This window comes from Thermobia domestica, chromosome 14 (assembly GCF_964235325.1).
Source record: "Thermobia domestica chromosome 14, izTheDome1.hap1.1, whole genome shotgun sequence".
Lineage (NCBI taxonomy): Eukaryota > Metazoa > Arthropoda > Insecta > Zygentoma > Lepismatidae > Thermobia > Thermobia domestica.
The window spans coordinates 67,433,037-67,446,385 of NC_137467.1; the positions used below are offsets into that span (position 1 = coordinate 67,433,037).

The window sequence follows — 13,349 nt, forward strand, 5'->3', positions numbered from 1 at the left end:
ATAGTTTCAATGAAATAAACTGAACATTCCGAATTTTCTCTCGATCTCTCTTTAGCCCACTACTGTAACGTCCACCTCCACCTAACCTCTTCAGCTCGAACCCAAATCGAGACTGTTTCAAAAATAATAACAATAACAAAAACTGTCGATTTGAACTCTTTTAGATAAAGCCTTGCAGATGGGACTTGCTGATAGGATCTTCCTCATCCCAGATCAATGTAAAGCTAACAACATACTCCAATATTCCTTGTGCAAATCGAAACAAATCAGGATAGACATATACTTATAAACTAAATGAACACAAGGATTCAATTATCAATAACAATTTTATTCAACGAGAGAAACTGGTTGGGTATATGCGTTATTCCGTTAGAATAATCCATAAACACAAAACGAATAACAAAATATAAAATTCCAAAATATGGAATGTACATGAATTTTAGCTATCTAATTTTGATAATAATTGGTCGTTTCATATAACGTGTTGTATCAAAGTTAATAATTTCCAATTCAGAAAAATAGCGAATTCTCAAAGATGTATCAAATTCTTTTCAATTAATTTAGTCAAATTCACGAATCAGCAAAAATATTATCCTATACGACAATTCTTGCGAATTATCTAAGAAAAACTCCAGTCTTAATTCTAAACAAATATTTGCTAAACAATCAACTAATTGAATAATATAATTAGTATTTACTCTGAGTAACAATAAATTCTCTCAAAAACTTGGTCATTTTAAGTATTTAATCTGACAACAAATTTTCTTAATTATCTATGAACTTCTGTATATAAATATATTGTCGGCGCATGAATAATATTTCAACCTGACAAATCTTTTACTACTAATGACTCAATTTCGCAATTCATTTATTAAAGCAAAGCTTAATTTACCAAATTTATTCTTCATTTAAACATTTACTTTTTGGAGAAAAGGAAAAATATTATCAATTCTCATCGATTATTCAGGCTTAAATGTGTCTAAATCGAAATAAATAACCATTAAATAACTGAAAAACAAGAATGGAAGAAATATTGGGTCATTATTCAATAATCCATTTAATTTTCCTCTAAAAAAATCCAGCTCAAAATTTTCTTGCCAAATCTGGGGAGGTTGATTACCAAGTAAAGAGCACTATTAGGGAATAAGTATCAAATTTCTATCCTAAACAAGGCGGATATTCGAGTCACAATCTGACAATACAAAAACATGAAACGTGACACAACTACTTTTCTTTTATTAACAAGCAATTCACACTCACCTTATTTGATGCTCTATATTTTACCTCCACTCAATTCAGTAAAAGCTGTAACCTTCGACTCCTGTCAGACTAAATTTTCCTGAACCTTAGCATTCGACAATTTGGTAGATTGAGTGCCAGTGAATGAATTACCGTCGCCATTCACCCCACCTTTCAAAGCTACTAAGGCAACAACATTTTCAAAAAGAAATATAAATATCGAATTAAATACAGGTTTTAGCTGGTAAAAGTCAAGACCAATCATCCAGCCACAAATTAAACTTTCAACATTTGTCCACCACACAACTACGATTCTCCACATACAAGGTTACCATAAAAACTTGAAGTAGCCACTATTTCACAGACTTCTGTGATTACAAATTCACAAAATCAATTAATCTGAATATTAAACAGCACTGAATAAATAAAGCATCACTTTACTGCTGGCATTAAATTACCCCGAAATAGGCCACCTCGACTTGGCTCCAATCTCTTTTTTAGAGATTGACGTTTTAATAAAATATCATAAAACTCACAGTTGGGCATTTATGTTGAAGTCTCACTTCTAGTAATATAGCACACTTAATAATAACTATGTCTTTCATTTCTTTGGCACTATGTTCCAAGTTGCCCCATGCTCCATAGAATAACGAAGCACTTCCAACAACTACCCAAACGATCGAAAAGTAGTAAGGAAGATTAGGGAACAAGTCAGGTAACACATAGTGTTACCCTGACTCGAAGACCAAATCGCGTGACGAAGCCACGCCCCCTCCTACGCAATTTCATTCCTTTTTCTCTCTCACACAGCAAAACTCTACGAACCAAATCTTTCTTTTTCATTCATTTCATTTTTAAAAGTAACAGTTCTAAACAATGACCAGTTTAAATACAATGGGCCTTCTTCAGAGTCATTTTGATGACTGATTAACGCCATACTACGGGGTTGAAAGAATAAAATGAAATGAAATTTTGAGTTTTACGTCCCACGCTTATGCCGGTTAGGCTAAAGGAGACGGTGATAATGAGTAATGAATGAAATGGTGGAATGAAGAAAGTGGGAGGAAACGGGAGAACCCCGAGAAAACTCACACACACGGTGTTTGTCCACCACAAAGTTCACTTGGCGGGAGCAGGGTTTGAACCCGAGACCCCTAGCACCAGAGGTGAACGCTCTACCACTGAGCCACCGCGGCCCCATACTACGGGGTTGACTAACGGATGGTTATCAAATTGTATTTAGAGTCTCTGATTAGGACGTAGTATTTGACGAAGTCAATAACATGTGACTAATTAATCTAGAGCAGAGGCTAATCTTTTCTCCACGGTTTAGCGTGCGACACAACATTACGTATTTCGTATTTCATGTGTATTCATTTATACAGACTACGCGTGCGCTGATTTACTTTTCCGTAGTTGCCACATTTATTTTTCTATCCCAATGCATTGGGGTTATGAGTTAATCACACCCAATCATCTTTTTAGTTGTACTCAAAGTAGACCCTGAATACCAAAAAGTGCACCTTCCTTAGTAAAGAGTTAGAATGCTACTAACTAGTATGTGACTAACACTCGGTTAACGAATTCTCTCTGAATACCGCCCAATGCAATTAATTAATGACTAATAATTGTTAAATATAACAACATTCAGAGTAATTATAACCAAATATTATTTATTGACACTCCTTACTTTTACTTTTTTATGTAATCCTTGGACGAGTCCATTTCTCGTAGGTACAGGCAGCTCAAAAATGATAACTCGTTGCACTACACTTAGGAGATCAACGTGCATTATTGTTCCTGGTTGAAGAAGAGGGTCTAACAGCGATTGTGTCGTCTGCGACACTTATCACGAGCGGAGTTCTGTCTTCAGTTATGTAGATGTCTATACATGAGCTTCCACATTCTACTTTTAAATCTAAATAAGTGGACGAGACAGTGCCCAACTCTGCCAACTGTGATTTGTCTCTGTTTCCCACAGAACAACATTCCGATTTCCAGTTCCACAGAACATACATTTCGTAATAAGTCATTTTCTAAGAATTATAATGCAATCCTTCTTGATAATGCTATTGGTTTGAACAACTGTGGGACAAGAGATGAAAAAATATTTTTAAGATCTGTAAATATTTTGGTCTCGTTAATTACTTAATAACCCGTAGTTAACTTCTAGCTATAAAGTCGAGTATTCCATAAATATACAAACAATTTAAACGGCAATTAAAACGATATCAGTTTCAACATTAAGCTCAAAGTTAACCTTATCAACATTTTTTTTAAATTGAATAAATTAAAGACAATGAAATATGTTTAAAATGTAGAACGTTCAGTTTGCAAATATTATTCTAGCCCAGAAATTAATGTCCGTAGTTTCTAAGGTCATAATTATTATTTTAACAAAAGAGACACTGACCAAAGCTTAATACCCACTTTATTTTAAATTATAACTTGTAACTGTTTCGGATATCTAGCATATCCTTCTTCAGACACTATCAAAATTAATGAAAATACAGACATATATATAAATGTTGTTACAACAAAGTTTAAATTCTTTAACCGTCATATATATAGTCATTGTTATAAAAAATTTTAAATTCTTTTAACAGACATATATATATAGTCATTGTTGTACTTTTTTATTTTTATTTATTTTTTCTTTTTTTCTCTTATTTACTGAGGCCGTCAGCCAATCCTATAAGTCTTCGTGTACACTTTCCAATTAATCACTTTCCTTCATTTTCGGTTCTTATAAGGGCTTTTTTCCTCAATTTTCTTTTTCTCTATGCTATTCAAACTTCCTTGCCATAATTCATTAATTGGTAAGCCCCCTGTCCAGTTCATCAGTTTATCTCTTCCTACCTTCTTTATCCAATCCGCTTCTTTCCACTTCCTTATTATCATTCTTTTCTCCATCTCCAATACTTCCGTCTTATCGCAATTATTTCCGTGATTCGTCTCCTTAACATGTTTAAATATGGCATAGGTAAATATGGAGAAACTGAAGAATTTATTGAAGAAAGGAAGGGTCAGAACTTATAGAAAGAGTGGAGAAACTTTATTAAGATCAATAAAGAAGAAGAATAGAAAAGGAACTAAAAAGATTAACGAAGAGGAAGAAGGGGTCATCTACAGGGTATGGTGTGAGGACTGCGATATGTCATATATAGGAGAGACAGGAAAGAGAATGAAAGAAAGGATAAAACAACATGAAGATGATGTTAGAAGGAAGAAAGATACCAATGCCATATTTAAAGATGTTAAGGAGACGAATCACGGAATTAATTGGGATAAGACGGAAGTATTGGAGATGGAGAAAAGAATGATAATAAGGAAGTGGAAAGAAGCGGATTGGATGAAGAAGGTAGGAAGAGATAAACTGATGAACTGGACAGGGGGCTTACCAATTAATGAATTATGGCAAGGAAGTTTGAATAGCATAGAGAAAAAGAAAATTGAGAAAAAAAGCCCTTATAAGAACCGAAAATGAAGGAAAGTGATTAATTGGAAAGTGTACACGAAGACTTATAGGATTGGCTGACGACCTCAGTAAATAAGAGAAAAAAAGAAGAAATAAATAAAAATAAATAAGTACAACAATGACTATATATATATATGTCTGTTAAAAGAATTTAAAACTTTTTATAACAATGACTATATATATGACGGTTAAAGAATCTAAACTTTGTTATAACAACATTTATATATATGTCTGTACTTTCATTAATTTCGATAGTGTCTGAAGAAGGATATGCTAGATATCCGAAACAGTTACAAGTTATAATTTAAAATAAAGTGGGTATTAAGCTTTGGTCAGTGTCTCTTTTGTTAAAACAATCAATCCAAAGCCATGAATAGTCTTACTTTAATTATTATGTGTACAAATTTATTCACTTTACGGAGATCTTAAAGCAATTATTAGTTCATATCATATCGTTTAGCAGATACTACTTGGCTTCCTTTCCACATTTTCATATCCTTCTTTTGTTTTCAAGTTGTTTACTATTTTATAAAAAAAGGGGATCAGCCTAGATGAGAGTCTTAAAGAAGGGACTCTATTACTATATTCAAAGCTATTACTACTGCTACTATTATATTCCTATTACCAATAATAATGGAAATAATAAGTTTAATCTTGATTACTCTCTTTTGTTTTAATACTTAGCATCTTATGTCAAAACACATACATAAACTCACCATACAATCTTCTATTTTAAGACTCCAGGTCGTTGGAATACAGAAACACAACAAACTGTGGTTATTGTCCACGACAACAAAGGTATGAGAGTACATTGGTCTAACAAGAAAGTCATGAATATGGAACTTCCTGGTCTGCCAACTAACCCACAACTATATTATTCTATTGGAGTGTATCGAGACACAATAAGACCCCTGTCGAGGGTTAAAGGTAAGATCTGTTTTGCTAATGATAAATATATACTACGGCTAATGGTAATTTAGTGCAATATATTTCAGAGTTAAAATTAATCAATAAGTTGTTCAAATAATATTCTAGTTCTTCAGGTCATCATCCCTTGTTAGTCATAACAAATTTTCTTCTTTCAATAATAGGAACATTCATACTGTAAAAATTTAATGCATAAGTATTAGCCACTTTTACTTGCTATTTCGAAATGTATAACTGTTGTAAACAAATCGTATCATAAGCATAATGATGAAGCACAATACGAAGTTGAAACGCAAATAACATTAATTTTGTTATAAAATTTACAGAAAATATAATGTGCATATCTGTGTTGCTTGTTTTCGTTCTCTACACCATAATGTTTATTTCAGTAAAAGTTACCAATTTACCACTGATTAAAAAATCTCGTCATTATAAATAACCTACGGATTAGCTTGACATTCTTAGAGATAAAAAATGATTAAGTGAATTGCTATACCTTAATGAAAGTGGCAGCTTCGACGTAATTGTTCCGTCGGTATAAAATACATATTTTAAATAATTTGCCAATTTAAAAATTCGAAGTAACATATTTTCGATATATCATCAATACTCTATCTATAAAAAAGGAGGCACCAAACTAATCCTTACGAATTAAAACTTCGATCGAAATCACATTATAGAATATAAAATGTTAATATATATTATATATATATATATATATATATATATATATATATATATATATATATATATATATCAAAACCTGGTTTTATTCGTAACATGTAACTCGGGAAACCTTTAAAAATTATAAATATTCCAATTTCACGAGTACAAGTCAGAATGGCCTCACCTTAACGACGTTATGTTCCAATATGTAATAAATTAAAATAATCCTAAATATTGTCAAAAGTTTAAATATCTAGATTATTCTACAACAGTGAATATAACGCTGAGTGAGACGATGTAATCATCTGAATGGGGGAATTTTAGACCCAAGTAGTAAGTGAAAATGCTTGAACTGGTATCTGCTGAAGCGTATCCGAGTCAGAATTGTGTAAATGGCTGGCCAGAGATGGAAGGCAAATCGATTATATACCCAGGACAGTACTCTCGCGAAGATAGTCATAAGACACTTAGAGTGTATTCACATACAGTAATGTTACTGAGAAAAAATAAATAGTTAATCGAATATGTAGGTGACGGAAGGTATGACGATGCTTCAGCAGAGATACAGTACCGAATATTTAACCATATATTCATTATTTAACTAATGCATGTTAGATTATTAAATAATTTAAAATACACTTGTAGTGAGAAAGTAAGCAGCGAAAATGGCAAGAGTACGTAAGATCACGAACATTTAGTGTATATGACCAAATGTAAGAACAAGAAATAGGGAAAGTCAAAACAATGTAAAACAGGTGACAGTAAGATAGAGGATCAAGAAAATAAATTTCTTTTTCTTCCTAGTCTAGTAAAATTTTGGTGCTTGTTTGCATCCCTGATATAAATATATATAGATACAGATATGGATACATAGATAGATATAGATAAAGTTATGACACGATATGCAGAACATTTAAGGTCATTCGTATGAATATTTAATCAATAATTTCTATCAGTGAGGAACGGGCACCTGCATGAGCGATAAAACTGTAACCGCCTTATGCAGAGTCGTTTTGACGTATGATTAGCGTCATACTAAAGACTGACTACTACAGGAACCTTATGTTAGTCGAACTCTCTACTATGACTCTAATCACGCGTCAAAATGACTCTGCATACGGCCTAAGAGTTTTATTTATGGGTTGAAACCAGCCAATTCTGACAATTACAATTAACAGTTCGTATTTAAACAGCAAAGTTGTATTATTTCCTGTACCGAACGCGTTGTGCTATATATCGATCAATGAGATTTTAATTATCGAACAGAATGTTTTATATAGTGAACAGTAGGGTGAGCCGATTTTTTTTTTTTCATTTCGATTGGCCGGTTTGCGGAAAAGATGCTGTGTGTTCGTGGTGGTCTAAACATAAAATTTATATTTTTTTGGTCAACCCCTTCCTTTGCCTCATGGAACTTGAATATTTTTTATATGTGGCTATGCAACCCGCATGACACCACGAAGAAAATTGGGCTGCATAGCTATAAACTTTGACTCATTTTTACACTGAAGCATTCTGAGGCTGTGGAAGAGAACGGTGAGATGCGATATTGTTCCTATGTAGTAAAAATGGTGATTACTTACACGACAAACTTTATTTTTATGTCTCAATTCATGTTCTTTGCATATAGTGTGAAAAACAATGTTGACATCCTCATATTGGAGCTTTTTCACTTTTATATCGTGAACATCCTCATATGGTGAACAATTTCTTTTAGGCCCGTTTATATAATAAAGAAACTTTTAATCAAGGAATCTGATCTCGAATAATCTTGAAATCGGCTGTGCGATAATAGAATATATGTATTTACCTACAACATTCTACACGTCAATATGTAAGGAGTTGAGTTGATTTTAGTTTAGCGTCCCTTTCAGCAGCGAGGCCATATGAGACATGGACCTACTGATTAACGTGCAATCCGAACCACATGAGCTCCCGCCGGGAATCGAACCCGGGTCTCCCACGCCAAAGGCGCGTACGCTAACCGCTTAGCCACGGAGGAGAATAATATGTAAAGAATTGTTTTATAAGAGGTAGGAAACATTGTGATTTTACACAAGTCCAGTAACGATCAGCAACACCTTTCGGACATTTGCCAAACCGTTTCAGAAGTTTTGTGTCCGTCATACCTTCAGAAGAAAAAACCTGGACCAATTTTCATGTCCAGCTTCTCGTACCTCCGTCTCCTAATATATATTAGTACCGAAAATCCCGAAGAAGCACTTTGTTGGCTACCGCAGTATGTCAGCAAAGTATATGCACGAGTTTGGTATCAAATAAAGGGAAACGGAATTCTCTCACTAACGGGACGCGACACTTGTAGCTATTCGCACAATGTGCATCCATCTTCCAGAGGATTTAAGATGAATCGTGTGTAATGTATTTAGTTCCAATACTTACTTTGCCCATCCGGAAAATTTGTTGGCAATGATCACCTACAGGAGCCAGGACATCTGAGTTTTAGGGTGGAGAAGAATCAAAAAGTGTTGTCAGAGAAACAGATCAAATCTACGTGAGTTTGTTGCCTCGCAAGTAAACTTAGACGCAAGTCAATATCATGAAATGATCGATTGGTTCTCAACGTACGTCATTGAGCCACCATGAACAAGAGAAAATTCTCCGAGAAAGGTAGAAGAAAATATTAGAGTCGTGGTTAGAGCTTCTGAGGAAATTAGATGTTTTCCGTGCCGTACGCAAGCAGTGGACAGGATGATAAAGTAGTTTCAAAACCGTCAGCATCATTATGTAGAGCAGATCGAAGAGATATCTTTATCAGGGAAAAATTAGATTCTAGAAAAAAATAAAAGAGTTTGACTCCAAGCAGCACAATCAAATATAAATGATCCAGAAAAGGAAGCAAATAGGGGACGGGTGAAACTCACTTTCCAGCTATGTACCCCTGGTGGGTTCTGGGGAAGTTTCAGAGTGGATGTGCAGAAACGATATAAGACCTGCAAGGGAGAGTTTGTCAACAATATTTCATGATCTTATGTACATTTTGAGATCCTCCCTGGTTCAGTGTCTAAATTTTGGAGATGAAATAGAACGCAGGAAAGTTACCCTCCGTTCACCTTCTGAAATGAACGGGAATCTTAAAGTAAACAGACTAAGCGAGAGGTAATAACTTGCATGAAATGATAACTCAAATTCGATAGTTAATTTGTTCATGTATTTTCATTTAAGGTGTAAATTATTGTATAATGTGTTGTGTGTCAAATTCGGGTATCTCATTCCTGCCAGATCAAATACGGCATCTCTAAACATTGAATCGCTGACAACTGATTTAGAAAGTAACACATAGCTCCAATGTTCCTAGTAGTCCTTGGAATAATGACCAGCTCCACAACGGCAATCCCAAATGGTTGACGTGATCGATGGTCCTTGAGTCTCCTGGATATCGTGGGTGAATCTCACAAACGGCGATGCGTAATCTTTTACGTCTTCATTGTAACAACGATAGAGTATAATTTAACTGAATTCAACATAAACTACTCGTTTTCATAATTCGACTTACCTTAGAATACAACTTCTCGACTTCGCACTCCGATGTTCTCTCCCCCAAACTCTCTCTACCTCTGACTCCAGACTTCTCTCTCACCTCTCCTTCTACTTCGCTCGAGACCTTCCATCGTCTAGTTTTTGTTGACTTCCTCAAATTTGGAATCTGCATTCTCACCATGACTTCAGAAGCGTGTTCTCTTTCTGCTCCAGGAATCTTCTCAGTTTCCTCATTCTTGTACATCGATTGCAATCCCTAGAATGCCTGTGTCCGCGATATTTGGCAATTCTGACATACCCGAAATTGTATCAGTGTTAACAAACCTTCTATAAACTTCATGACAAAAGATTTCCTTAATTCTTTCCAGTAATGCATAATTTACATTTTGTTCTCCTTTTTAACAATTAGAATAATCTGCAAATTGTAGTTTCCTTAATGCCAATCGTATATAATCGTTTCATAAACTAAATGCAATGTCATGCTTTTATGTAATCTGTTTTGATATTCGTTTCTTTCTTAACTCAGTTTTGGTGAACATAATTTAATATTAATATCTGAATTGTACTTGTACATGAAAAGATAAAGTCAAAAATCGAATATTAAAAAAATAAATAACCAAATATATGCGTTCTGCCACATGCCCCCTGCCTAATTAGAGGCTGCTACGCTGACTCACTAGATCTCAAAGGAGATCAATTATTTACCAACAGCCTCTATACAAAATTTCAATATACAATAAAATATATAAAATATAAAATATTACACAATATATATTATAAAACAGTTAAAACATCTAATGACATATTTAAATATCCCTATTCCAAAGATATTTTAATATTTTATTATTATTATTATTATTATTTTATTTATTTTTTCAAATTCTTCTACTACTATTTTGAGGTTTAATATATACATTAAGTTTATCATTGAGCATTCTCGCTCCGTCTATCAGGTGCAACTGGAATTACTACGACTCGATACTTTATACATTACAACTTCATCATGAGCTAAATTCTTTAATGTCTGCATCTCGTCATGTGCAGTCTCTTTGCAATTTCCAACATCTCAACACAGAACGTCCATGAGCAGTCTTGCCACTTTGTGGTAATTATTCTGCTTTTCCATGATTCGTCACGACAGGGATACAAAATTTTTACACACTCTATTCACTTTATTTTACAAACGAAAACATTTTATGCACTATTTTATATACAACACTCAATATTGCACTTCCTTTCAAGAATTTATTATGACTTGTTTTTATTCAGAACAACGTAACATATTCTACCACCACCACTGTTAACTATACTATGATAATCCGTTTTTGAGGGGATTGCTACGTTGTTCTTGCCCTTGCTGACACCCCGGATTTTGAAGTTCAATGTGAATTATTCGTACGTGTCTCTTTTAGTGAAGCGTCGGTTCCTGAAACGTCTTGAAGTACGTGTCCCTTTTTACGTTGAGTTTGTATTAAATTCCAGAAATTTTGTTCATAACACTACGATATCGCAGTGAAAGAATGATTCCTTCATACCTTTAGTTGTCCGAACCGATTTCCCATTTATTTTGCATTTTTTCGTGAAAATATTGTCAGTTCGTAATTCCGGTTGGCTGTCGGGACCACTATATCACACTCTACTCTCCTTTTGGTGATCATTCTCAGTGTCCTTTCTGAGCTGTGAATATGTATTTCTTTCTAAATTATCGAAAGATAAAATGATAGTAAATGACGCATTATGATCTGGCGAATTTTCGTTGCAAAGTGATTTGTGTGAGATTTCTTGTGTGAGAAGTGTATCCGTGTTATTGCCTAAAAAACATTATCTTGTGCTTGTACACCTTAGCATATATAGGCGCAGAATAATGCATGAAGTGAGTATCTATTTTGCTTGTTTTCTGCAAATCCGAAATACATTTCAGCTCTATACTTTTGTCACATCTATTCCTACTTTCTTGGCTTTGTTCAAGATTTCTTATTTTTACTAGAATATAACATGTACTTAAAATCACAAATGACAGCATAATCCCTAAAAACATAATAATTAATACAAGATACCAATTATCGAAGTTCATCTTTCCAATATTTATCTGAAAGAGAGAGAGAGAGAAAAAAAAATAGTTGGAAGAAAATTTGGAAGAAACAGGCTCATTTTGAAGCTCTAATATTTATCTAAGCCTTTATATATACTAATCATTAAATATTTTTATTGTGTATAGTCCTAAGCTTGTTAATTTTATGGTAATTCGTGGCATCTATTACGTATGTTGTTCTTCTGAGTTGAGAATTGGCAGAAAAAATAAGTTTAGTAGGCGTGTCCTTTCTGGAAGTCGGCCATCTTAAAACTAGCTTTCATACAAGTGTCATTCCTGTTTCGTCTTTCCTCCGCTTGATGTCACAAGTAGTCAGTAACTTGTTGATCGCAACGTTAATAAATAACTTTTCGGTGCTAATTAACTTATAATTCCAAAATCAAAGTAATGTAATTATGATATATTAACTAAATGATCTTAGTTTGTACTTTAATGCATTTTAATTATTAGTTATCAATTATTGAACCAAAATACTTTTCAAGAATTTTAAATGTTAAATAATTTTCAAAATTTTATTACATATTAATAACTTCTTATATTTTCATACAAGATATATTACTTGTGTATATACTAACCACATCAATAGGTGACCAACACAATTTTTTTTATTTTCTTTTATTCTCATTTGCCTCATACCTAGATAATCTATTTCACTTGCTGAATTCCTAGATGGTCTATTCCATATACGAATTTACTTTTAGTACTATTTTTGTTTTCTTTAGGCTTAATAGAATCCTTGTAACCCTTTAACTAATAATGTTTTTCATTATGCAAATTTAATCATTGTATTAGCGCTTCTATAAAATTTCTATATTCATTATATATATATATATATATATATATATATATATATATTACTAGCAATCTCGAGTAACTAATAACTACTTTTACAATATTTATCTAGCTTTATCTATTTACTATTATTAGCTAAGCATCGTTGTTTTCTTCTAAAGCTTATCCCATGCGCCCTTTTGATGCTTTTGATGTTTTTATTTCCCCCTTTTATCTCATAACAGATTTTTTAACTAGCCTTATCTAGCTTGTCTAGGCATTATCTATTTGTTTTGTTATATTTTTTTCGTTTATTGTGTCTTTCGTGGTCTTAATTGGACTTCATCATTTCACCTACTTACTTCTCATTCGGTTGATTGGTCTAGCTTATCCTAGATACTAGATCATAGATCTATCTATACCTATGGTTGACGGTGACGGTAATGGCTGATACGTAAGTACCTACTGCGTGTTTTCTATATATCGATTGAGTATTCAACCTTATTCATTTTTTCATGACTAATTATTTTGTATTTTTTTTTCAAATTTTGCAATTTTAGGTAAATTTTGAAAATTTAAATATTCTTAAACCATTATTGTTTTTGTGTCACAGTATACAAAAACATTGTCCTTACTTCTGATTTATTATTATTATTATTATTATTATTATTATTATTA

At 33.1% G+C, this 13,349-nt stretch overlaps 1 protein-coding gene across 1 annotated transcript in view; it reads left to right on the forward strand.

Moving 5' to 3' along the window:
- Positions 1-13,349, forward strand: part of LOC145669855 (uncharacterized) — a 344,449-nt gene that overhangs the window by 266,342 nt on the left and 64,758 nt on the right. Inside the window, exon 6 of the mRNA XM_081738200.1 lies at positions 5,455-5,644. Coding sequence (XP_081594326.1) covers positions 5,455-5,644 — 190 coding nt within the window. The remainder of the gene's footprint in view (positions 1-5,454; positions 5,645-13,349) is intronic.